The sequence below is a fragment of the Orbicella faveolata genome, unplaced genomic scaffold, assembly GCF_042242905.1.
Source record: "Orbicella faveolata isolate gen_17 unplaced genomic scaffold, um_ofav_v1 contig_47, whole genome shotgun sequence".
Classification (NCBI taxonomy): Eukaryota; Metazoa; Cnidaria; class Anthozoa; order Scleractinia; family Merulinidae; genus Orbicella; species Orbicella faveolata.
Window position 1 is genome coordinate 5,537,298 of NW_028301577.1, and position 25,318 is coordinate 5,562,615.

Here is a 25,318-nt window from a genome sequence, read left to right on the forward strand (position 1 = left end):
TGACTTTGAGTTACACAACGGCCGTAACTGGAGTTTCTGTGTGACTCTCAAGCTACGAAATACTCCGATATCCAGCGAATTACAGCACATGGAGGACGTTTTCCTTTTATACCGTTAATTTACGCTGTTACTAAACGGCAAAACCAAACGAAAAAGATCAATAGCTATAGACAACAATATGCTCAGTACAAGCATGAAAAGTTCAGGTTCCGAACCGATAGGGAATGTTTTCGTAATGTTTTCGTCATAGCGTATTAGTAAAAAGATATTTTCAAGAGATAATTTTAATAACACTGAGAGGAAGGTGCTAAGCGTTTTTGGGATGAAATTTCCAAATCTCAGGGAGTTACAGAAATTCTGCTTCAAAACTCAGCAAACAATAAACATTAAACAAGTTAACGAAAGATCAACAGACAAACAGCGAACAAACGAGAGCAACATTTTTTCTAGACAATATGTATATTTATCAGTTAATTCGGTACATGAATTATAGTTCTGTAATAATCAGTAAAATGGCATTAGATCTAAGTTACGTTTTGTCACCTCTCAGTTTAGTTTAGTATTGTCAGCTTTCTTTTTGTGTAAGTGAAGTCTCGCGTATAACACAGCAATTATTCTCGCCGTCCGTAGTCATATATCCATTTCTATTTCTTTTTTATCTTTCTTAAAATTCAAACCACTGCACAATTTGTCTGCGTCCAAAAGCCAGTGGAAGACGCTTTCAAGCTTGCCAAACGAACAACAATTTTTCAACTTTAAAAGTTATATGAACCAGTGATGTCTTTTTTGATCAGTCAGGCAGGTTGCTAAGTGACTGATGGCATTGTCATGCTGAGGTGAAGAGCTTGTTCTATTTTCTGGTTAAAGCTGGTGACTCTAATTGAAAATAGTTCTGTCACAACGAGGAAACACCAAAAACTGGACTCGTCTCTTTGGTCTAAAAAGCTCAAAGCTTTCCAACATTTATTTGCTCCTTTAAAGTGATCTCGGCTTTTTGGCGGTGCTGGTTCTGTTGATTCTAAAAAGTAGCAACACAACGTTAACCATAAAAAAAGTTCGCATTTAAACTATCAGTACTGAGATCATGAGCAATTTTCTGTCGTTCGGAATTACTCCTTTTCCTAGCTTTGAAAAAGCGTCAACTTAAATATTATATATTGTACATCTTTCATCGTGTAAAGGGTTCACAACAAAAACATTAACAGTAACTTGGTCATCTAGGCTGCTTATAGAGTTTCCGGAATAACAAATGTAAACATGTAGTGCCTGAAAACGAACCCAGAGCGAAAACAAGGAAACTGGTATCAGAAGAGGGAAGACGAGTGTAGTTACTCTAATGACTCTGAGTAGCCTCATGAGCGATGTTCTTGTTCAAGATCTTATACACCGTGTTGACAAATGCTCGTCCCAGAGGTTTTTAACCTAGTTAACATTGCTTGGCCTAGAAAATGTTAAGACATCTCAATTAAATTTTACAACAATTTTGGAAGTCAATTAAAATAAGTTCTGAACTGACTTTCCAAAGCTCTATGAAACAGACTTTTAACCTAGTTCCATCCTAGTTGCAATTTCAATACAAATTAGACACATTTTTGCATCCTCAAGCCCCACCATACCATTGGATGGGAGGCAATTGGCTGCACGCCTAATTACAAAAGATATACACTACAAAAATACGAAAGCACAGTAACTGATGGCGCTACAAATCCTTGTCCATGTTAAAAATTAAGAACAAGGAAACGTTCAAAAATACAAAATACAGATGACCTTGTTATGTTCTCCATACTGAGCAACGTCAGTACAGCCTAGAAAGCATTTGCTGGTGAAATCTACTGATACTTAAACGTAAAATGGTTGGCTGAGCTGATTACATGTATTTTACACTGAGTATCCCAGTTTATCCTGCCCTAAAACTGACTGTTCATTCTTTTCAAGGAGGTTTGCTTTCTCTTCCTAGTTAGACCTTGCTTTACACTTTCGCCTGTGACCGTACCATTGCACATGATGTCCTCACTGGGTAAAGTTTTGATTTCACAGGGATACCACGCAATATGCATGTGTATGTACCCTGTGCTGATTTGAAATAAGTAATAATGAATGGCTTATGAAGCCATAAATGCCAAAAAACGTGGCCACAACCTATTACATTAAGCAAAAAGCAATCTATGTGATTTTTAAATCTACTTATCTCGATATTTGATATCAAATTTGACTTATAAACCCTAGTCTTTATGCTAAGCTGGTTTAGCCCTAGAGAGCCTACAATTTTGTTTCATTATCACGCTTTCTGCATGATAGTTAGTGTCTCTGACTTCGTTATTTACATATTTCATGTTCTTTACACATGCAACTGTCATGACTCTAAGCGTTATGATCTTGACTGCATGTCTCTATTAAACAAACACAACTTTTCCTTTCTTCTTTTTTAACTCCAGCTCCCCAAGAAGGCCAGTATAGGCTATTTTAGAGCAAATTTAGCTGTTGAACATGAACTGGTCTTAAAAGAATGAATATCAAAATATATCCCATGGTCCGAAGGCAAGTGCAAATGCCTAACCGACTGAAAATAAATTTGAAGTAAATTTGTAGGAGATAACGACCTGTGTTGTTCTGACTGATCAGAGAATTGGAGTTTGTTTTTTATATGAGGGAACGAATATTTGTATTCCAAATCCAACGTGTCACGTTCAATTAACTTGTCCAAAATAGCGATAACTGGACCCACACTATGCAGGAACAAAACGCCAATACTAATTCATCTGTCCATTTTCATGGCTCCCTTCATCCACTGAGTGAACTCGTTGACATTGGTGTAAACTCCATACTTATGTGGCAAGGCACATCCTTCGCCCCAGCTCACGATGCCTGCAAGCATCCACCTGCCGTCCCCATCCAGCACTGGACAGGCCAGCGGCCCCCCGCTATCGTAAGAGCATGCATCGATGCCGCCTTCTTCAAATCCAGCACACAGGAAGTTATTTCCTATCGTCCCGTTGTATGAGCTAGGAAAAAAATGAACAAATGGGCAATAAGAAATTTTGCATGCAATGTCAGCAAGAGCAGACGGAGAAGAGCTTTTTGTAAAGAATGCTCACTTCTCAGAATTGCAGGCTTCTTTTCCCGCCAGATCGACCCAGGCCTCTCTCAACACAGGAGAGGTGCTTCCGTTCCATGACGTGTGCCCCCAGCCGGTGACGATACAGCGTTTACCAGGTTTGAAGAAGATGAAGCTGTCTGGCAGACAGATCTGATTGACGTGGCGTCCATACTTCACTGAGCTGGACAGGCGCACTAGAGCTGAGTAACATCACATGGAAGACAAAAAAAAAGGCTGGATGTCAATAGACAGCAGTTATTTTCTTATTGTGAGAGAGCAACTGCATCCTACATGCATTTAGCACAAATTTAATTTAGCTAATTTGAGACCCTTTTAACTTAGACAACGTTGAAACTTTAGTGGTTAAACTTTGTTCATTTACATTTTATGACGATTTTGTACCAAATTCTTTACATTTACTGTATCCTTATATCAATTTCAGGGCTGTTCTTACGGTTTTGAAAAGTTTTTGAAATCCAAGATGGCGGGCATTGTGAACTGTGTGACGCCATTTTGACGTAATTTGACGTCATGATTGACAGGTGATAACCAGTAAAGAAAACGAGTTTGGATGCTTTAAACACCACATAAGTTTCATCGCTACTGAGTTAATACTTTCGAAGATCATAAAAGGAGGGCGGCGTGGGGGTACAAAGAGCTCATGGTAAATAATAGGGTGACGTCGCCATACCTATGTCATTGTTCCCGGGATGAGAGGAGTTACTTGGCTTGTAGCCAGGATGAATCAATATCTGCCGCACTCCTTGCATAATTTCTCTCCCTTCATCTCTCAATAATGAATGCTCTCCAATTCGAACCTTCCAGTCGGACGGGTTCTTTGACGTACGTTCGCCTGAAACGCAAACGGTTTTATTTAGAAATTATGTATACGCAATCCACCGTAGGGAAAAAGATGGCGGCTGTACATTTTACCACTATGCCTCGCGAACCTAACACAGCCCAAAAGGCACAAAGAAAGCCTTATAATTATAATATTTGTCCCTGTACTAAGGACATCGAGTGGCCAGGATTTGAAGATTTTATAACGTTTCTTTTACGTTTACGTTGTTTAGGTTTTCGTGCGCTAAGAACTATGGGTAAATGTACCAGTCGCCATCTTTTTTCCTACGGAGGATTACTATTATTTTTTCATAAGATAATGAACAGTTACACTTTAGACTCTAGTTTTTTTTACGAGCATACAAGTTTGTCGTGAAAAAATACAATATATCTAGATCTGTTTAGACTTTGGGTACTCAGCTCGGGCAAAATTCACAATTATGTTTTACATGAAAATGGATTTCTTATCCCGCATGACTAAATTTGCTATTACAGGTCCTGCAGTTCGTAATAAGCTGAAAAGATGTCGTGCGAAAAGGGCCTAAAGAAAGTTTTTGCTTTGATTTTGATACTTTGCTCGAGAGTTTGCATTTACGAGCATTTTCCCTCTTCCAGCAAACGTTGTTGGCCTTTGTTGTTCAAACACAGGGTAGTTTTACAACTTACTGAAGCAGTGTGCCGTGGTAACGATCCAGGACGGTTTAATGATGGTTCCTCCACAGGCGAGCTTTGTGCCGTTGAAGAATAGAGCAACCATCCAAGGCCAGGAATTAGGAACACTCTCGCGGCCCCCCACAATCCTTCGCAAGCGCCTTAGGTTTTCATATAACAGGGTGCGCCTTCCGCAATCACCTGAAACTAAACAGAATCACAGCGCTTCTGTGATTATCTCGTGAAACAAGACTTGATTAAGGTTTTTCACACTAAGGGAAGGCAGACAAGGTACTATAATTGAATTCCCCTTTTCTTGTTTCCCTTGAATCTTAACTAGCATATGAAGGTCCAAATCGACATACAAGAAACCCCCGTGATATTTTCATTTGCTCACGATGTAAAGGTCGAGAGAATCGTCCTTGCTACAAACGGTATTTTACAGCGGCATAAGGGGTATGCTAGCCAGACTGGGAAAATATTTCAATGTATAACAGCATATTTTCAACCAAAAAAGAGAAATTATAGATGACTTTGATGCCGTTAACTTAGACTTAATGTGACAGTAACATATATCCCGTGTTGAGTAAACCCAAACCAATCTACTTACCTGCCGCAGATCTGCAGTTTGGTCTCCCTCCCTTGGTTCGTGTTCCTGGGATCTGTTTTCCTTCCCTATCCACACACCAGCAGAACCCAGTCTTTCCCGGTCTCTTGTGGCACTGAGTGCTTTTAAAGTGACCGTTGTCTTTGCACTTGGGAACGTATACTCCTTCACGGGTCTTTTTCCTTTTAAGTCTACGTTCACGCATTCGCTGGCACTTGGATTTTCCTCTATGAAAGGGGATTTCGTCTGGGAAAAATACAATCAAATCAGGTTAAACAGAAAAACCTTTCTGACGACCTTCAAAGTTTCCATTGACATTAAGCAAATATAAACATGCCTTTTGACTTTGTTTGTGCGTTTGGTGACTTTAACACATTTTGGCTAGAGAAGAGCTCGTGTAACGGATTTTGACCAATCACAGGGTAGGTGTTACTTTCACATTCAAACAGATGTTTAACTAAGAGCCAGTCCGCCGAAGAGTTTCCAGCATCTGCCACCAGGTACATATTTCGTCTTAATTAGAGACATTAGAGTCAGAGCTTTCCAAAAGGTCTAGATAGCAACAGACATGTAAAGATTTTAAGGAAAATGACCAATTTTTTAAGTTTAAAAGACATGTTTCGACAGAACGTCTGTCATCTTCAGTTGAATGAATGATTACAAAGCAAGTTGAATAATAAGTAGGCAAAAATGCTAATTAAGACAAATAGTAACAACAGAACGTGAAAAGGTGTAAATTAAAAGGATAATTTTAGATTTACATGGTGTAATTGCTGATTGAGGCAAGGTAGTTCTTTTTGAATATGGAAAGCCTCCTTTATCTTGAGTTGAAAGCTGGTAGTGGCGTGATCTAAAATATGAAAGCAGTCTATTGAACACAATGAGCGACAACGTTCAGAATTCTGAAGATGTTTGAAGATGTGAGAGGCCCTATCAACGGCTAAGTGCTCACGTACGCGTGTGGAAAAATCTCGGGAGGTTTCGCCGACATAACAGGCATTACAGCCCGCACATGTAAACTTATAAACCACACGTGAACGAAGCCCGTCGGGGATAGGGTCTTTCACACCGAAAAGGTTACCTATCTTAAAGGAAGAAAAAACTAATTTGATGTCTAAATCATTACAATAGCGCTTGATTAAGTGTCGAATCTTCTTCTGAGTGATGACAGAAAAATGACCTATGTACGGCAGCTTAAAGTAAAACGTGGGCGAGGTGGTAAGGGGGTAGCCCCGGGGACAATGATTGCTATGGGTCCCAGTGATGTAACGGTTAACCACTTTTTCAATTAAATGGGCAGGGAAAAGGTTCTTTTTGAGAATTTCAGTAAGCTTGGTTATATCCTCGTGTAACCCCAACCAAGTGTTGTTGATCTCGTAGGCTCTGTCAACAAGAGTCCTAATGAGACCTACTTTGTATGAGTACGAGGTGAAGCTAAAATAATTAGTTAATAACCCAGTAAAGGTTTTCTTACGGTAAACCCTAGTTAGGAAGGAATTAGTGTCACTATTATCAATAAGAACATCTAGAAAGGGTAATTTGCGATTAAGTTCTTTTTCCATAGTAAACCTTATGTTGGGGTGCCTAGAGTTAATGTGGTCAAAAAATATAACAGCATCGTGCTCCGAGTGAAATAAACAAAAAGTGTCGTCAACATACCTACGATAAAATAAAATTTTAGAGCATTGAAAATTTTCCAACCATAGTTTTTCATGATGCCCCATAAAAAGATTGGCTAATACGGGAGCAAGGGGAGACCCCATGGCCACACCGTCAATTTGTCATAGAAAGAACCGTTAAATAAGAAATGGGTCTGGGCGGTGGCTACAGTGAAAAGGCTTGTAAGTTCAGGTTTACTTAACTTAAGGTCGGGATTGCCCTCGGAAATGTAATTGACCGCCAGGTCAATACATTCCTCAAGAGGTATGTTAGTAAAGAGACTTTCCACATCGAAGGAAACCATAAATTTACCAAACATAGATAAAGATTGAATGTCCTGTACAAAAGTAAAAGTGTCTGTAGCACAGTGTTCAGTTGGCATGTGCGGCGCCAAAAGATGGCATAGATATTTGGCCAGGTTATAATCCCCAAAATGCACAAGGATTTTGGACCTAACTCAACTCTGCCATTTCGCCCCATCGTGTCTTCTATTGGAACCTACAATTATAACCTGGCCAAATATCTATGCCATCTTTTGGCGCCGCACATGCCAACTGAACACTGTGCTACAGACACGTTTACTTTTGTACAGGACATTCAATCTTTATCTATGTTTGGTAAATTTATGGTTTCCTTCGATGTGGAAAGTCTCTTTACTAACATACCTCTTGAGGAATGTATTGACCTGGCGGTCAATTACATTTCCGAGGGCAATCCTGACCTTAAGTTAAGTAAACCTGAACTTACAAGCCTTTTCACTGTAGCCACCGCCCAGACCCATTTCTTATTTAACGGTTCTTTCTATGACAAATTGACGGTGTGGCCATGGGGTCTCCCCTTGCTCCCGTATTAGCCAATCTTTTTATGGGGCATCACGAAAAACTATGGTTGGAAAATTTTCAATGCTCTAAAATTTTATTTTATCGTAGGTATGTTGACGACACTTTTTGTTTATTTCACTCGGAGCACGATGCTGTTATATTTTTTGACCACATTAACTCTAGGCACCCCAACATAAGGTTTACTATGGAAAAAGAACTTAATCGCAAATTACCCTTTCTAGATGTTCTTATTGATAATAGTGACACTAATTCCTTCCTAACTAGGGTTTACCGTAAGAAAACCTTTACTGGGTTATTAACTAATTATTTTAGCTTCACCTCGTACTCATACAAAGTAGGTCTCATTAGGACTCTTGTTGACAGGGCCTACAAGATCAACAACACTTGGTTGGGGTTACACGAGGATATAACCAAGCTTACTGAAATTCTCAAAAAGAACCTTTTCCCTGCCCATTTAATTGAAAAAGTGGTTAACCGTTACATCACTGGGACCCATAGCAATCATTGTCCCCGGGGCTACCCCCTTACCACCTCGCCCACGTTTTACTTTAAGCTGCCGTACATAGGTCATTTTTCTGTCATCACTCAGAAGAAGATTCGACACTTAATCAAGCGCTATTGTAATGATTTAGACATCAAATTAGTTTTTTCTTCCTTTAAGATAGGTAACCTTTTCGGTGTGAAAGACCCTATCCCCGGCGGGCTTCGTTCACGTGTGGTTTATAAGTTTACATGTGCGGGCTGTAATGCCTGTTATGTCGGCGAAACCTCCCGAGATTTTTCCACACGCGTACGTGAGCACTTAGCCGTTGATAGGGCCTCTCACATCTCCAAACATCTTCAGAATTCTGAACGTTGTCGCTCATTGTGTTCAATAGACTGCTTTCATATTTTAGATCACGCCACTACCAGCTTTCAACTCAAGATAAAGGAGGCTATCCATATTCAAAAAGAACTACCTTGCCTCAATCAGCAATTACACCATGTAAATCTAAAATTATCCTTTTAATTTACACCTTTTCACGTTCTGTTGTTACTATTTGTCTTAATTAGCATTTTTGCCTACTTATTATTCAACTTGCTTTGTAATCATTCATTCAACTGAAGATGACAGACGTTCTGTCGAAACATGTCTTTTAAACTTAAAAAATTGGTCATTTTCCTTAAAATCTTTACAAGTCAGAGCTTTATATTAGCAAGGAATTCATCTATGGATATTAGCGTCATCATCATCAGTTCCGCTTCTCCGTATGGAGAGTGGGGCAATAAATTTTACTTCTCCAAGACACTCTGTCAGCCGCCGCCAGCCCTGCCTCTACCCAAGAACAGTAACCCATCGCCATTCGCTTTTTCTCCACTGTCCTACGCCATGTTTCCCTAGCTCTTCCTCTCTTGCGTTTTCCTTCCGGTGCCCACGTCAGTGCAGCTCGTAGGATGGCACTGTTATCCATTCGTAGCATGTGTCCAATCCATGTCCAGCCCCTTTTCCTTACTTGTTCGCTGATATATTCTATGTTAGCTCTCTTGCATGAACACCTCTTCATTTCACACTCGCATAGGCCAATAGATTTTTAAAAGCCTACGCAGGCATTTCCAATGCAAAGTATCTAGTTTGACCTCATCCCCCTTTGTCATCCTCAACCGATTCACAACCGTACAGCAACACAGCTATTACATTAGACTTGAACATCCCTATCTTAGAACAGATACTCAGTTGGCTGCTTTTCCAGATATTCATCAGTTTACCAAATGCTGCCTTTGCTTTACCCAGTCTGCATATGATTTCATCATCTGCTTCACCAGGTAGTAACTTTGGCTCCCAAAAAAAGACAAAACTGTCTACGTCTTCAAGTTCTTCTCCATTTTCCATAACGTTCTCGTCATTTGCAGCGTTGAACCTCATTACTTTCGTTTTGGTAATGTTAATCTTTAGACCCGTTCCTTGGCTGGCACTAAATAATCGATCGTTCTTCAAATGGAGCTGCCTTCTTTTACTTGATAAGAATGCAAGGTCATCAGCGAAATTGAGATCTTCTAACTTGTCAGTAAACCTCCACCTAATCTCAGTATTTCCTTCCTCAAGCGCCTTCCTCATCTCCCAATCAATGACAAGCAAAAAAATACCCTGACATCACGCACCCTTGCCGGACACCTGACTTAATGTCAAACCAGTCAGCCTTTCCTCCCCCATCGACTACTGCACACTTACTTCCTCTGCACATTGCCTGTACCATCCCAATAATTTTAAGGAGTAGCACAAAACCTCCTGATTCTCCAAAGGGTCTCTCTCCTGGACACTGTCGAAAGCTTTTTCATGGTCAATGAAGCAAATGATTATACATGCTTGCATTCTATTCAAATGACTGCTCAATAATGTTTCTTAAAACAAATATCTGCTCCATTGTTCTTTTACCACTTCTGAAACCTGCCTGGTCTTTCCCTAGTTTTTTTTTTATCAACTCCTTTGGATATTCTCTTGATAATTACTTTTCCTATCACCTTAGCAGCAGCAGGCATCAACGTAATTCCTCTCTAGTTGCCACAGTTAGTCAGATCTCCCTTTTTGGGCAGCTTAACAATAAGACCTTTACTCTAAACTTCTGGTATTCTCTCTTCTTCCCATCATGCAAGGCATCAACTGTCGTCTAAATATCAGCTTTCATCCTGTCTACTGGCTTCTACTGTAATAATGTCGATACCAGCTGCTTGATAATTCATGTCCTTGATCGCGTTCTTGATTTCTAGCTTCGTGACTGGTCCTTCTTCAATCTCTTCATTATCATCATCATCATCATCATCATCATCATCATCATTGATCTCGACTGTCATTACAGGGTCAAGCCTATTTAACACCTCCGTGAAGTTTTCTTGTCATCTTTAGCGTACTTCATCTTCTTTGGGTAGTAATCTACCTCCCTTACTCTTTACCATGTCAATTCGTTTCGGCCTGACATTGCACAATATCTTTGTAGCCTTGTAGACACCCCTCATTTGTCCATGCCTTACTGCATCTTTTGCTTTTTGAACAATATTATTTGCCCATTCTCACTTATCATTCCTCAAACTGGATTTTACTTCTTGACTAACCTTTGGTACTCCGCTTTCTGCTATGCCTTTTGCCTGCTTGATTTTGCATCATTGACCTTTCTCTTCATTGCTCTTCTATTCTCAACTTTCTTTCAGCTGTCCACACTAATTCAGCTCTTTCCTTTCTTTGTGACCTAAGGCTGTCTTCGCCGTCTCGTTTAAAACCGTTTTAAAACCCTCCCATTTTTGCTCTTTGTTCGACTGCGTGTTTTCGTCGTCTTCATTTCAGTCAACTATAGCTTGCTCATCGCTATCATCCATCAGGCAACTGAACCTATTTCTCAGTTCAAGTTCGAATTTTTGTCAAACGGCAGGTATTGTTAACTTGCTACATTCATACCTACTGGTAGTCCTAGAGACTTTACAAAGCTTAAGTTACACAACACAGACCACTAAATTGTAGTCACTGGAGATGTCAGCTTCTCTGTACGACCTGGCATGGTGTCAGAGACTGATGGTTTGAACCTTGAATTCACTGCTACATGATTAATCTGATTACGGGTATGATCATCAGGTGATGTCCAAGTGTACTTATTGATATCCTTGTTGAAGAGAATGTAGTTGATGTGATAGCAAAGTTATATGTTGGACAGAATGCAACAAATCTTTCTTCATTGTCATTCCTGACACATTTCAGGCCTTCTTTTCCCATTACTCTCTCCTCACCCTCTCGCCTCTCTCCTACTTTAGCATTCCAGTCACCCATTATTATCAAGATGTCATGCTTTGGTACACTGTCTGTGACTTTCTGTAGTTGGTCGTAGAAATCGTCTTTGGCTTCCTCCTGTGCATCTTTGGTTGGAGCATACTGATACCTGTACTGGATTGTTGTCTTGATATATCGAGAGTAAAAACAAGCTTTGATGATGCGGTCACTAATTGGTGCCCAGCTCTCCAGAGACACAGCTGACCGCCTTATCAAGAGCAATAGCTACTCCATTTTGATGTAGTTTGTCGTCGCGTCCAGACTATAGGATTGTTTCCCCTGTCTGGGGCTTTACTCTTCCAAATCCTGACCAACGGCACTCACTAATACCAAGCATCCCAGTTTTTGTATCTTGTCATTTCTCTAACAACTTGCGCCGTCTTTCCAATGTTATATAGCGTCCTGATGTTTTTCCAGCGTCATATCTTTACCTTCGATCTTCTTTGGGTTAGCCAACAATCCACTGGTTATTACATTAGTCTGTCTTATTTATAATTAATTACGACTCTATTCATACTTAGACCCAAGAGAAAAACCTCAACCAGGAACCCGAAAATTAATAATAGATTATCTTAGTTAATGGGCGTATATTACCTATTTCGTCCTCTTCCAGTGCAGGATACACTCCAATTCTCTTTTCTTTTGATTCTTGTGGCTGACGACGATGAGCTGTCAAATGAATCGTGACGTCGATATCCCGAATCTTTTTTCCTTCCGTGTTCACTTCCCAGCATTTCAACGTGGGTGTCGTAACGCACTGGATTTCTTTGAAGCTTCCGTCTGGTTTGCAGACTGGCGTAAATGAGCTTCTCTTTAGGGCTGCCTCGATTTGCTGTAGCTGACACGTCGTGTAATTCACTATAGAAAGAGGGAGAAACATCAGTATTATTTGACAATATGTGGGTATTCTTCTCTGCTGTGGAAGCTTTAAGCAATTCAAATGGTTACATGTTGAGAAAGATAAGTCAAGATAAAGGGTGAAGGAGTTAATTTCCATATAGCCCTTAATATTACGGTATTCCCTCTAAAGTAAGAGACTATGACCATAGTCTCTTGCTCTCAAGGTACGTATTATTAGACATGGTACCCAGTTCTTCCGTGGATGATTTTACCACGCGTGTTGAGTGGATTTTTTCGCGGAGGTTGAAAAAGCGTGTAGGGCCTCTTGGGCTGTTCACGTTAGCAAATCTACGTCACAAGATTGACTACTTCTAGACTCCCTGGGATATTCAAAACACGGGATGATCTAAAAATACATTGAGAGGAATTACCTTGGGGATTATCTATCTTACCATTCATCCACTCTTGGTTCTAGCTGACGTTGTGAGCGTTCGCGACGTCGTCAATGTAGATATCGACGTGGTCGTCCTACAGAATCATGATCGGTGCTATACAAATCTACATTCGTACAATAACTAGCTCTTACCGCATGTTTGCCAGCACCCTGCTTTGCAGCAATATTGCCATTTTTGGCAATGTGAATTTATCAAACAGTCGATTTTACATCTTCCTTCCACTGTATGAACTGAGCTCGGACATTGGTCTGGGGAAAGAAAAACGTTGTCATGGGATTCCTGAATGCGCAAACTATAAACAGGTTTGGTTGGACACAGTCGTAAAACACGACACTATAGTAAAGCTGCGACAACTTTTCCCGCTTTAATGAGTTCTTTATTCTCATCCGCAGTTTATTTGATGATTTATCGAAATTATATATATAAAAGATGTTGTTATGATTACTCTTGGAGTTAAAGGTTGAAATTTTAATACGACACCCAGAGTATTGAAAGAAATCGAACTACGACAGTTAAAGCACATCAGACACTTGTTAATTATAGTTTTCAAAATAACAACCTATTAACTGAAGTTAAAGTTTAAAACAACACGCAACTCTCGAGTGTAATACATACCAAACATCGCCCAAATGTTTGGTTGTTTTAAAATAGCTTCATCAAGGACTTCAATGGCGCCCATTTAGGTTCTATTGTAAAATAACTGACAGATCGCAATGATTTATTGTGGCCGACTTGCGTAAACGATGTAAACAAGCAGTGTTAGCAGTGTTACGGGTTCTAAGTGATCACGCACGATCCAGCCGACCTTATTAATGCAAGAAAAGCGGCCATTAATCAACTCCGTAATACAGCCTACAGATATTTTTATACGCTTTCGGCCCGGGGGGTCTTAACTTCACTTAACGGCACGAAACTACAGTTAAAAGCAGGTAAATTTGAGCAATTGTCAAATAACGCAAACAGTTTTCCGTGCACTTAACGTGGTCTAATTATAAACATACGGTGCCATGCCAAAATCAAAACAAAAACAATAATTAGTGCGGTAGAGCTTTACGAGTTAAGTAGACCACAAGTTTATGATACTGTAATTTCACAACTGCGATATTGAGATGGCTGGGCTTGGCAAACTTTCAACCCAGTCTTAGGGGGTTAAAGACGTTCCCGCTTTGGTAAATGTTCGACCCGTTAGCTTTTAGAGCGGTGAATCGAACGTGGCAGTAAATGAACTAATTTTAATCTCCTCCCCTAATTCCTCAGGATAGATTTTTAATTGCTCGTTAATGAAAATGTCTACGATGTAATCATTCAAGGATGAAATCCCTCTGAAAGACGAACTGGAAAACATGTTTCTAAATTTTAGACAAAGCAGTTAATTCGGGTGTCTAATTATACCAGTGGCACTCAGACTCAGGAAAATTAAAAATGAACGTTTAGAAAGCAGTGAATTTCAAGTGAACTTTTCGTCAACAAATATGCGTCGAATATGATGCAAAAAAATTTTTACGAGGTACTTATGAGCATCGTTCACCGCCCTGGCAATATTGTCAATGTTCGGAAGATCTTTTGAGTAATATTTTGTCAATTAAAGAATCGAACTACGACGGTTATTAAGCACATCAGACACTTGTTAATTACAGTTTTGAAAATAACAAACTATTAAGTGAAGTTAAAGTTCAAAACAACACGCAACTCTCACGTGTAATACATACCAAACATTGTCATTAGTTGAGACTAGCAAGTTAGTGTATTCGAACTGATTACCGTTATGTCCGCTACTTTTTAAGGTCAGAAAATAACCATATATATATATATATATATATATATATATATATATATATATATATATATATATATATATATATATTTATGCATCACCAAGGACAAGAACAGGTTATAACATTTTTTTTTAATTTCTAAGACGTCCTTTAAGTGTTTCGTCACTGAGTTGATTGCTCGATCGAAGTACGTCAAAAAGCAAACCAACCACTTATTCACCAGGAAATAACACTATACATGACGTCTAATTGGTAGCAGTAATGACAAATTGAGACATTTTCGAACAAACCTTTGTATTACAGAAGTCAATAAAGAGGGTTATTTATCGGCACGTTATGTAATACCCTTGGTTATTTTTTACGAGTCAGATGTTATTTTTGTAGGCTGTGCTTCCACAAATTTAAGTGTTTGAGTGGTGAAAGATCTGTTGGCGAAACGGCTCTGTAAAGGACGTAATTTGGCCCTAGTTCGCGCTGTAAATTGCCATGTCCCATAAATTATAACGGTTGGTTTTCTGCTGAAGTTTCTTACACAACTATGTGATGAATTTGCCTCAAAACAATTTCACATATGCTTGGAATTTCGGCTTCAAGAGAATCGAATCCGACTCAATGTCATGTCTCCCTGCGATGTTCTTGAAATGAATTGAACACTCGCAAATGTGACATTTAGAAACCAGACACTTGATTCGCAATTGAAAAACTGCAATTAACTATACTGGCGCAATCGTCATTAGTCCGTTCCGCCCGCTGATGGATATCGTAACAATCTATAAATATATAATTAATTGAAAGCTAATATGCTGAGAGATCGAATCCGTGGGTGGTAATATGGCCTGATGGAACACCCGTTAGAAGCGTTACAGAAGAATGAAAGATTGGGCATTGGGTTGAAACAAGATAATATGATCTTGGTTGAAACTGGAATGTGTAAGAAACTGCTAGGGAGTACTTTCTAAATCGATTAATTTTGACACTACTTCTTTTTTGACAACATTTTCAGAGAAATGCGAAAAATAGCATGAAAACGTGTTTCAATACCTGCCTTCAACGTTTCCGATGTAAAATCAAAATGACCAATCGAAAGTGCAAATCAAAGGCCCATACCACTTTTTTTTTAATAAGAACTTTTCCAACTTCAGATTTGATCAATAGATAAGAACACGTTTCTACAAAAGAATGCGACAAACTGAGAAGAAGCAATATTCAGCTCTTGCCGAGGTTTGTCTTTTGCTAATTTATGTACACAAAACTAATTGACTTCTTTAAATACTCTTCATTAAAATACGACCGAATTAACCGTGATCTTTCTCCAGCGCCACTTGACAATTTGCCGTTATCTATACCGGACCATATAAGATCTCTAGCTTCACTGGCTGTAGTAATCTAACCACAAATATCAGTTCAATACTCAAACACTATACACCCGTAAACGAGCCCGTCGTTTTTGCCTGAAATAGATATATGAACATTTTAACAGCCAGATCACTGTTATTTCAAGTACGTCAAGTACAAACCCTTTATACCTAATTTTAAAGGGCCAGACATCTTTGTCTCAAATAGACCCTGCTGAAAGTCGCCGGAAAGCTAAGCGACATAAACATATATCCAGCACAAGCCATTGCATGCAATAAATACTCAGTTAAATAATACTAATCAGAAATCCTTTTTTTCCTGAGTTTATGAAAGGCTCGTAGGTGAAAACTCAAATGTAAGCTATTGAGCAATACTTTCATGTACGCAGTGCTGTTTATTACGCATTCCAAGGTAGTTCTTACTTTTTGGTCTTAAGATAAGACACTGGTGGGTGACCATTCAAGTGAAAGCATTGAGCAGTGCTTTCATGTAGTACTGTTTATTATGCTGTACAAGATGAATGCAAATTTTAAGTCTGTGTATGGAACCCTAGTGGGTGACCATTCAAATGTAAGCTTATTGAGTAGGACTTTCATTTAGTACTCGATAGTACTATTTATTATGCCTTACAAGGTGGATGTAAATTTGAAGTCTATGTATGAAACTCTAGTGTGTGACCATTCAAATGAAATTTCAGTTACTGAGCAAGTCCTTTTATGTAGTACTGTTTATTATGCTACATAAGGTGGTTCACTGCATATGGAATTGATTGAACCTTCTGGGTCTCTTTTTAATAATGAAACCCTCGTGTGTTAGCGTTACATAAATATCTGTTTTCCCAAATAGCACTTTCATGCGGCCTGCTGCTTATTTCCCCTTTTTTTACTTAAAAAAAATTACATCACTTTATTTAAGTGTCGAAATGTTTAGCACTGCTGTATTGGGTGTTCTATCCAGTTTTCTTTCAGCTTTCTCTTCGCCCCGTCCTCGACTAGAGATCCTGCTCACAGGCAACTTTAAGATTCCCTACTGCATAGATAGTCTGACTCAGCAATTATTTACCTGGTATGAACAATTGCTGAGTAATAACCAGTTAGGACAACTTTTATAACTATATAGCTAGCTCATTTGCCCCAATGCGCTATTTTTGGTCTACGAAAGCTTAAAATAACAAAAAAATAAATTTGGTCTTAATCGCTATATACGTGAATATAAACATATATATTTCGTGACGATACGCAATTATTATATTCAATATTTACACTTGTCGACGCTATTGTGGTAGCAAAAGTGATTTATTGTGTCTGCATTTTTCTCGTTGCGGTTTTCCAGTGATAAAAAGAAATAGCCAAAATATTGCCTGGTGGTTTTTAGTTTTGCTTTCTTCGGAATGGTTAGACATTGTCAGAATATAAGTTCCGATAACATTTGAACTTGTTCTTATCATTATGTTAAGTTCCGGAAGACAGGCTTGTCTCGATATTCGGATAATCGGAACCTTTCGTCACGACTTCGGAACCACTTGTCGGAATGATGTTCGTGCAGTAGACGCTGTCATTCGAATATCAGCACGGTTCGTCCCATTTTGGTATAATTCAGAGAATTTTTTAATCACATATAAAAAGAAGGCATATTTAGTCAACACTACAGAAGAAAAACAACCCTATACACTTTATGCAAACTAAATATGTTATTTAATGTTGTTTAGTGTTCAACTGGCACTTTTGTTTTCGCCTGCAGGCTCTTCAACAGACATAAAATGAAACTTCTGCTCAGAATCAATGTGTTCATTGAGTTCCAATTGTGAATGTTCCCTACCAAACACTGAGAATATGCAACAATGTTATATATAATTTATGAAAAATATAAAAAATTTTGAACAACATCGACTCAAAACGTTCCTCGAGTCGTTGTTGCCGAGTAACGGTTTTGTGCACACTTTTAGCTATCCTTTTTTCTTCTTTTCAACTTAAAGAGAATAATTTGAACACCAAAATTATGCAATAAAAACGTATGTAGGTCACTATGCTCGTTTAAGAGAAAACATGCATTTATTTCCCTGTCGAGCTGAGCTTGAGGGAAATCTCTTGATGTTATGCTTGTGTACGTACTCGTGAGCGCACCCTGATGACGCGAAAATCATGTGTTGTAAGGATGCGAAATGGAATTCTGAGAAATTAACTAAAATACAGTTCCTCAAATTTAAATCATTATAATGGGATTGCTGCGACCTACCAGCGTTTCTTAAGCTTCTCAGTCCAAACGATCAATACTTTATACAAGCTAAAGCTGTGCTCCGTTACAAAATCGCCTTCACAAGCCTCAGCTGGTTGCCAAGAAACGTAAATACCGATCGATATTTTCAGTTAGTAAACAACATTTTTTGAAAACGACCTCTCTGGCCAAGGGATTGAGACGCTGCAATGACCCATGCCAGGTGGACGCTAAGGTTTATATTAAGTGCCAGTTTCACTTCTAGCTAGTGCCATTTATGCTAGGTTTGCTGAGTATATTATATTTATACTTGTCAAAAATCCTCGAACACATATATAGCTGTGATAGTTTTTTAACCTTGGCCTTGCATGTTCAATGGTTAAGTTTATCGCGAATATTTTTCTGGAGGGGAAGAAAAATTAAAGGTGCGGCGTTAATGACAGGTAGTAAATATATCGATTTGAAAGGTGACGCCCAATGAAAAGCTCTGGACCTGACCCCATAGCCGTTTGACTATTCAAAAATGAAATTTATGACCTGAAAATTTTGCAATCTTTAACCACTGAAATTTAAACTGACATCTGAAGTTTTAAGGATAAGGCATTGCCCATTTTAGAGTGGACTGCTAAAGCTTTGGCCTTTTAGCAATTGTTGCGGCGCTGCTACGAATACTCCAAGTTCCACGCGAGAACTCCTTTTACTAACCAGTACCATCTTTTTGGATTTCGACGTTAAGCTTTCTTTAAATTACAATTGCACCAAGCTTATTGAGAGACTATTGCTTATTCCTTTTCAACTGCCCTTCATCCATAGCTTCTGCGCGTTCGACACAATTCAGATACTTGACTGACTTACTAAGCAAGGATTTAATGGTTTTAAATTATTTAAAAGCACCCCGAATCTAGTTATACTGTGGTGGGAAACAGCGAGCACGTACTAACTGTGACGAATACTGATACCGCAAACTGCGTGCCGCTATTAGACTTGGAGAACTTAAAATTGTCTATATTCCACTGGAATTTAATTCTAGCATTCCAGCACCTCAAGGTTAATACGTACTCTGCCAGAAAAAGAGCGCGTCCAAGTTAGAGATTATCAATGATTAGTAAAATTACCTAAAAATTGCATCAAACAAAAGAATCTTTCTAATTTCTTACCACTGATATGTCTTCGATGTATTGGCTACCTCCGGTTACGAACAAGAGGCCGGAAAACCCAGCACAGTTAATATTCAGGTCTGGAGCTGCGTTACTGACTGTTTTAGTTTGCCTAAATTCTACTACTCTTGATATAAGGCTCAGTTACTAATGAGAAAACGCCATTTTCCCGCGCTGAGTACCTCATGAGGCTTATAAAACTGAAACGGTTAGATAAAATGGCTTCAAAATTTCTTCCCTCGAACACAACTTTTAAGAATGTAGACTTTAAGGTGTTGGCTTTTATGTTATAATATGTATATGAGCGTCAAAAAAAAAAAAAAAAAAGAAAGAAAATACAGCGACATCTATACATCAGGATGTTGATAGAATTAGACGAGATTTTTCCATTTGTGTCGTTTCTGGAAGAAAGTCCGAAGGTATAGATTAAGATCGATATTGACTTTAGCAGAGGTATAATCTCGTTGCGAAGTTTTCTTAAAATATAAGTACATCGTGGATAAATCCACCGTATCGTGCTATTCGCCTGAAAAAACAAAAATAGAATTTTAATCTATTACGCGAGGAAAAAGACAAAATTGAAATCCAGAAGTGCGCTGTGTGTATGTGCATGTGCGTGTGTCTTTAATACTTTTTTTGTTGTTCGGTGAATGATCCTAGAATATTATCAGGACAGATCACTATCTTGAGGACATTTCCAGTGGATACCGTGACAAACAAAAAGAGCCGGCTAGTTTATAAGGAGAAATACAGTTTTTTTTTTTTCAGACTACATAGCTATTTTTTTGGCCTTGTTCGATCTACAACGAGGGAATAGTGATAATAAAGAATTCTGAGGTTTGGTTGGGCTGTGAATTCAACTGACGAGAGATTCAAAAGCAATACACAGGAAATAGCTGAGCGTAAAACCAATTGAGGTCAACATGACAGCGGTTTGAAGCACTTTCTGCAATTCATTTGGTAGAAATAGTCTTCTTTCTCAAATGCATGTCCCTGCTCCACATTTCGTGTTGTTTTATTGTTGTTTTCAAAGTGGTCAAAGGAGAGGATTTTAAAGATTTTTGCAAGTGTGCCGTCGTTTCGCACTACTGCCCAGCCATTTATATATATTTCCTCGGGGGCCTTTTCTTTTTTACTATCAAGTGTATTGGCCCCCTATCTCGAATTAACGCATGTTGTAATCCACTCGGAAAACGCCTCAGTCAAGATTCACAACGCAATACGTAACAAGTCATCGAACCGATATCACATCTATTGGGATCACAAGAAAATGTAATTAACAAGTTAAACACAAGACTAATTTATAGACTTCTTAGTTATTTGGGGCAATACGAGTACCTCTCTTGAAACGAATACTCCGTGCGTAAAATCATGATTGATTTCAATGTCCACGAACTGATTCCAGATTCCATTTCTTCGTAGATTTCACCGGCGTTTCGATTCGACACTTCTCTCAACTTTCTAAACACAAGCATGAGAAGCGGAACTGTTTATCCCGAATAAAATACAATGAAATATTCCGTTTTCGCCTCGCGTGTGTGTTTGTGTATGTTTTATAGCACCTCCTAGGAAACGCAATTGCTCAAGAAATATGTCCATGTAACTTCAAAAAACCGTGTCGCGTTTTCACAGTTCTGCTTTTTGACGCCCACTTAGCCTGGTCAAGCGAAGGAAATTATTTTCATTTTAATTGTTTTCTTTATTTTGTTACAGCATGAAAAGGATTCATGTGTTAGGCGCTTTAAATAAAATGTTCGCATTAGCGGCAAATTACGCGCGCTACTGACTGCGTAATTGGAAATAGAGAAGTATACTGGCGCATTCCTCTAACAAAATTTAACACTGGTGTCGAAGGAAACGAAGGGCTTGAAGGATTGGCAAACACAACGGCTGACGTTATATTCGCAAGGCACATGCGATTTTACAGTTAAAAAGAAAAAATAAATACCATTTTTTAGCCAATTCAGAAGCAATCCACTTTATGAATGACAACTTAGAAATGATGTAACCGTAGGTTTTGTGCAAAGTATTCATAACAAAACGATACGTTTTTTTTTCTCTGGCGTAATAAGAGATGATTCTAAACACCCAGCACTGAATCAAGAACAGTTAACAAAAGATTTCAACGAGCATTTAGGCGTAAAGAGACAATGACCGTACATACTGCGTAGGAAGTTGGCAGACAATATAGCCCTTCCAATAAACGGGAAAAGTAAATAGAGACTTCCTGCGGCATACGACTAGAGTCAGCTTACGAACTGTCAAAGCGCGGGATATTAATGTGAACCTTGTGTGTGGAGAAGTATAAACACCACAACTATGACAATGAGAAGAGGCCCGTGCGCAGCTGTGTTAAACCTCCTATCCCATTATTCAGACCATAAACAAGGGCTGGCGAATAAGATACGTACATTTGTTCAATTTCTGGGAAACGGTGAGATACGGTTGTAACCGCGCGCTTTGTTATTCTGATCAAATTGATAATATGGTAGGAAAATTTCGCCGTTGAAACTTACCTATACCACAGACAGCGAGGACCACGAAGACAAGGCTCTGTTAATTTTATGAACAAAAACGCCCGTTAGAACGACTAGGACATAACTAATGATAGTTAATAAGTCTTAAACTAGAGAAAAACCTACCTGGAAGACTACAGAAATCAATCTGCTGCATGCCCGCATTTTCCGTACGTTAATTCTCTGTCACTGTATACTAAAGTGATATTGCGCCCTCGCGCTGGCTTTTATCAACGCAATTTTAGCAACCAAATTCCCGCTCCAGGAAAAGAGGTAAAATTCAATTTCAAAGCGGTCCCAAATCGGCGTACGTGCATCTTGCTAGAGAACTGCATATTTGTTGATTTTAAATAGCCGTTATGAGCGAATGTTTTCCCAGCCAATAGGATTGAAGCCGTAAAAACAGGTGCGTTTTGATAGCTTCAATTAATTAGTACATATCTAGAATCTAATCTGTCTACGTTGTAAATATTAATCAGCTTTATATAGATCTCGAATATTTTTTTCAACCATTAGCCGATAAGTATTGAACATTCCAAGAGATGTTTAAAGCGGACTGCGCCCAAGCACGATGCGAATTTTTTTTGAGTTAAATCTTTGAAGAAAGGCGAGCGTCTTTTGGCTAGCTTTTCTAGAAGATGCAAGGTATTGGCGAATGTTAAAATTACGATTGAGACACCACTTCAAGGTAGGCAAACTGCCTCCTTGTCAAGACGAGATGATACGTTGGTGTTTCATTTTCTCAAGTGGCAATAATCTAGAATTAAACCACAAGAAATCCGTTGTTTGCTTTGTAAAGTTGTCGCTACAAATTTATACAATTGCAAATAAAGTTTTCCAATCGACTTGCGTGAGAAAGAATTTCATTAGCGTAGTTGGCCATGCCTTTTATACGAAACATGCAGACCTGGTAAATGTGGTCAAACACAACAATGGCGTTTCGTCACATTAATTTTCCCAGTTCTGTTTCAATGGCCATTCATTTTCTTTTGTTTGAATGGAATAAAACACAAGCGGGGAGAACAACGCACTAGCCACAAAAACGAGACGCAGCTTAACATTTCCTCCGCAGAGAAAAGGGTTAAATATGAACTTTAAAGGACCCGCATGGCGCGAGGCCAAGTTATTTACATTTTCATTGACCACTTCTCAGTCCAAAATGATGACTTATTTAAAAGCGGTTTCTAAACTTCCATTCCCAAGGACTTTCTTAGTCACCTAAGTTGGAAAATCTCAATTTCGCAGTTTTTCCGAGAAAACGGTGTAACAAACCAGACTAAGTCGTCTATGGTAATATTGCAAACTTGTTTCTGTCTGGTGCGGTGGCGGCAGGTAAATAAGTAGTGTCATTCAAAGTTCTGCAGTTTGGCTCGCTGCCCGCCTGCTGACTGTGACATACATACTGGAACAAGCTTCAGTATTTAGAACTTTTGTGGTTGTTCTTTATTTAAAACTCTATCGATCAAGACCTAACACTACCAATTTTCTACTTTTAATACAATCACTTGTATAAGTTTCGATTTTGGAAAAAATTACCGTCAGTTTGCTCTATAAAATTTTAATTTTTTTTGGAGTAGGTTTGCGTAATTGTGTATAATGTGGCAATGTTTTAGTTCGCTTTTACAAAATGTCGCATTTTCTGGCTTTTCTGCTTGCACGTTTATATAATTTAGTCTTTCCTCGAAGACATGGGCTTATTCATTCAGTAACCAAGAAATACTTTGCAATTGAATATTCAACTTTGTATTTACATAAAAGCAAGTGCTCTTCTTCAGTCAACATTATATGTAATTTCATTTCTACCGCAATAAGATTAATAAATCTTTCCAATTATTGAAAAAAAAAAAAAAGCGTTATGTTAGAGTGGCCCGACCGTCGACAATTTTTTTTACTTTATTTCTGTGGCTTTCTGTTTTGCTCACTTCCAAAATAGTAATTTTCTCCATTCTCGTAACTTGTAAATTTGGACTCTTTCTTGTAATGTAGTCGGAAGCTGCTGACCAAAAGGATCGACGGCCGTAAAAAAACGAGAGGGGAAACTAATTATCTAATCACTATGGACCACTATAATAAATTGAAGCAGTTTTCAATGCAAATCCAGACACATTCTTGTTTAACTGAATTAATCAAGTTCTTGTATGTGACCAGCATATGTTTTTGTGCCATTACTGCATTGAGCCGCCGCAGGAAATTGGAAAATTCTACAGTCAACCATTTGGTTTATTCCAATGGTAAACAAACTATAGGTTGTAATTAACAATGTTCAATTTTTGCAACTGTAACTTGACATCATGTTTAACAAAGCATTATCAACAAAGGACGAGTCACCGCCTAGGGTATCACGTATCAGGAGTTTAAAATTTATTGTAGCATGGTCCTGTATGCCTAGTTCCTGTCTTCTCGCCTTGCGCGGCTTCTTGCAGACGAGGACCATGCGGGGACTGGGGTCAATACTTCTGTGGTGGAACATTACTTTACCGGCGCCATATCCCGGGGAGGTACTTTGGGAATTTCTGGGTGGGGTTGTGCCGCTGGGACCCTGGAACCCTTAGCCTATACCAGAGCTAGTTCAGTTGAATTTTGCTACCCTATACTAGAGTAAACTCCCCAAATCCCCCCATCTATCGACACTGTTGAGGCTGATTTGCGTAAATTTAAACTTGCCGATTCGATTTTTTTATATTTTTGAGTGACAATTCCTGGTTTCCTAAGTCTAGATAAAATCTTCAACCAACTAGTCAGTTTTGTGACAAATTATACCCTATTCTAGACCCAAACTCTCTAGTTTATATACCCTATCCTAGAGTAAACTGCTTGAAAACCATACCCTTCACAGCGGCACATACCTATATAGCCCATATATGGCAGTGCCCCCCCCCCCCCCCTCCCCGGGCGCCATATACAGTGTACGATATTTTTCGTTCTGGATATATGTGTATGAGGTCTGCATACGAGCCAAGTGGCCCATCGGGCCGGCGCTTATCTCTGGTTTCTGTAGCATAAAACTACCCCACCCCAAATTGCAGTTTCACGTGCTTACTAAATGCTCGAACAAATTTGAGATGCTTTTTATAAGAAAACTTAAACCATCTCTAAACGTGCAAACGGACTCGATTCGTGCAAAGGTATTCACTTGAAGAACTTGTGATCCTTTGTTATTATGCTAATTCGTACAGACTGTTAAGTATAGAAATCAAATCTTGGCATTAATTTATTCACTTTGCCTTGAGAATGGTGTCACGATGACGCCGAAACGTCGGCTTTTAACTTTAATATTCGCTTGTTTATGTTTTAAGAAATCATCATTGATCAAAACCTGGATTTGTTTGGAATTTACCTGGGCTTGCCTTGTCCCAAGTCAGCATTATAAATTTTGTTATTGAAGGACGGAAAATCAGGGAATACTATGGCTTGATAAACCCCAGCGCAGGAGCGGAGAGCAAGGAGGAAGGCCTGAGGACGAAACAAAAAAGAAAATCAAGGCATACAAATTAACGCATACATGACGTACTACTT

At 38.9% G+C, this 25,318-nt stretch overlaps 1 protein-coding gene and 2 pseudogenes across 1 annotated transcript; 1 reads left to right on the top strand and 2 right to left on the bottom strand.

The window, feature by feature from the left end:
• Positions 1-931: 931 nt before the first annotated feature.
• On the bottom strand, positions 932-22,158 carry LOC110052117 (serine protease hepsin-like). Its single transcript, XM_020758246.2, has 9 exons — positions 21,929-22,158; positions 21,803-21,839; positions 12,916-13,032; positions 12,084-12,347; positions 5,199-5,441; positions 4,604-4,795; positions 3,789-3,950; positions 3,096-3,297; positions 932-3,002 (listed from the first exon to the last, which is right to left on the bottom strand). Exons 1-9 carry the CDS (start codon positions 21,965-21,967, stop codon positions 2,756-2,758), a joined length of 1,503 nt encoding a protein of 500 aa, XP_020613905.1. The 5' UTR covers positions 21,968-22,158; the 3' UTR covers positions 932-2,755.
• LOC149096885 (uncharacterized) lies at positions 5,372-7,370 on the bottom strand (annotated as a pseudogene).
• Positions 7,387-8,865, top strand: LOC149096886 (uncharacterized; annotated as a pseudogene).
• Positions 22,159-25,318: the final 3,160 nt, after the last annotated feature.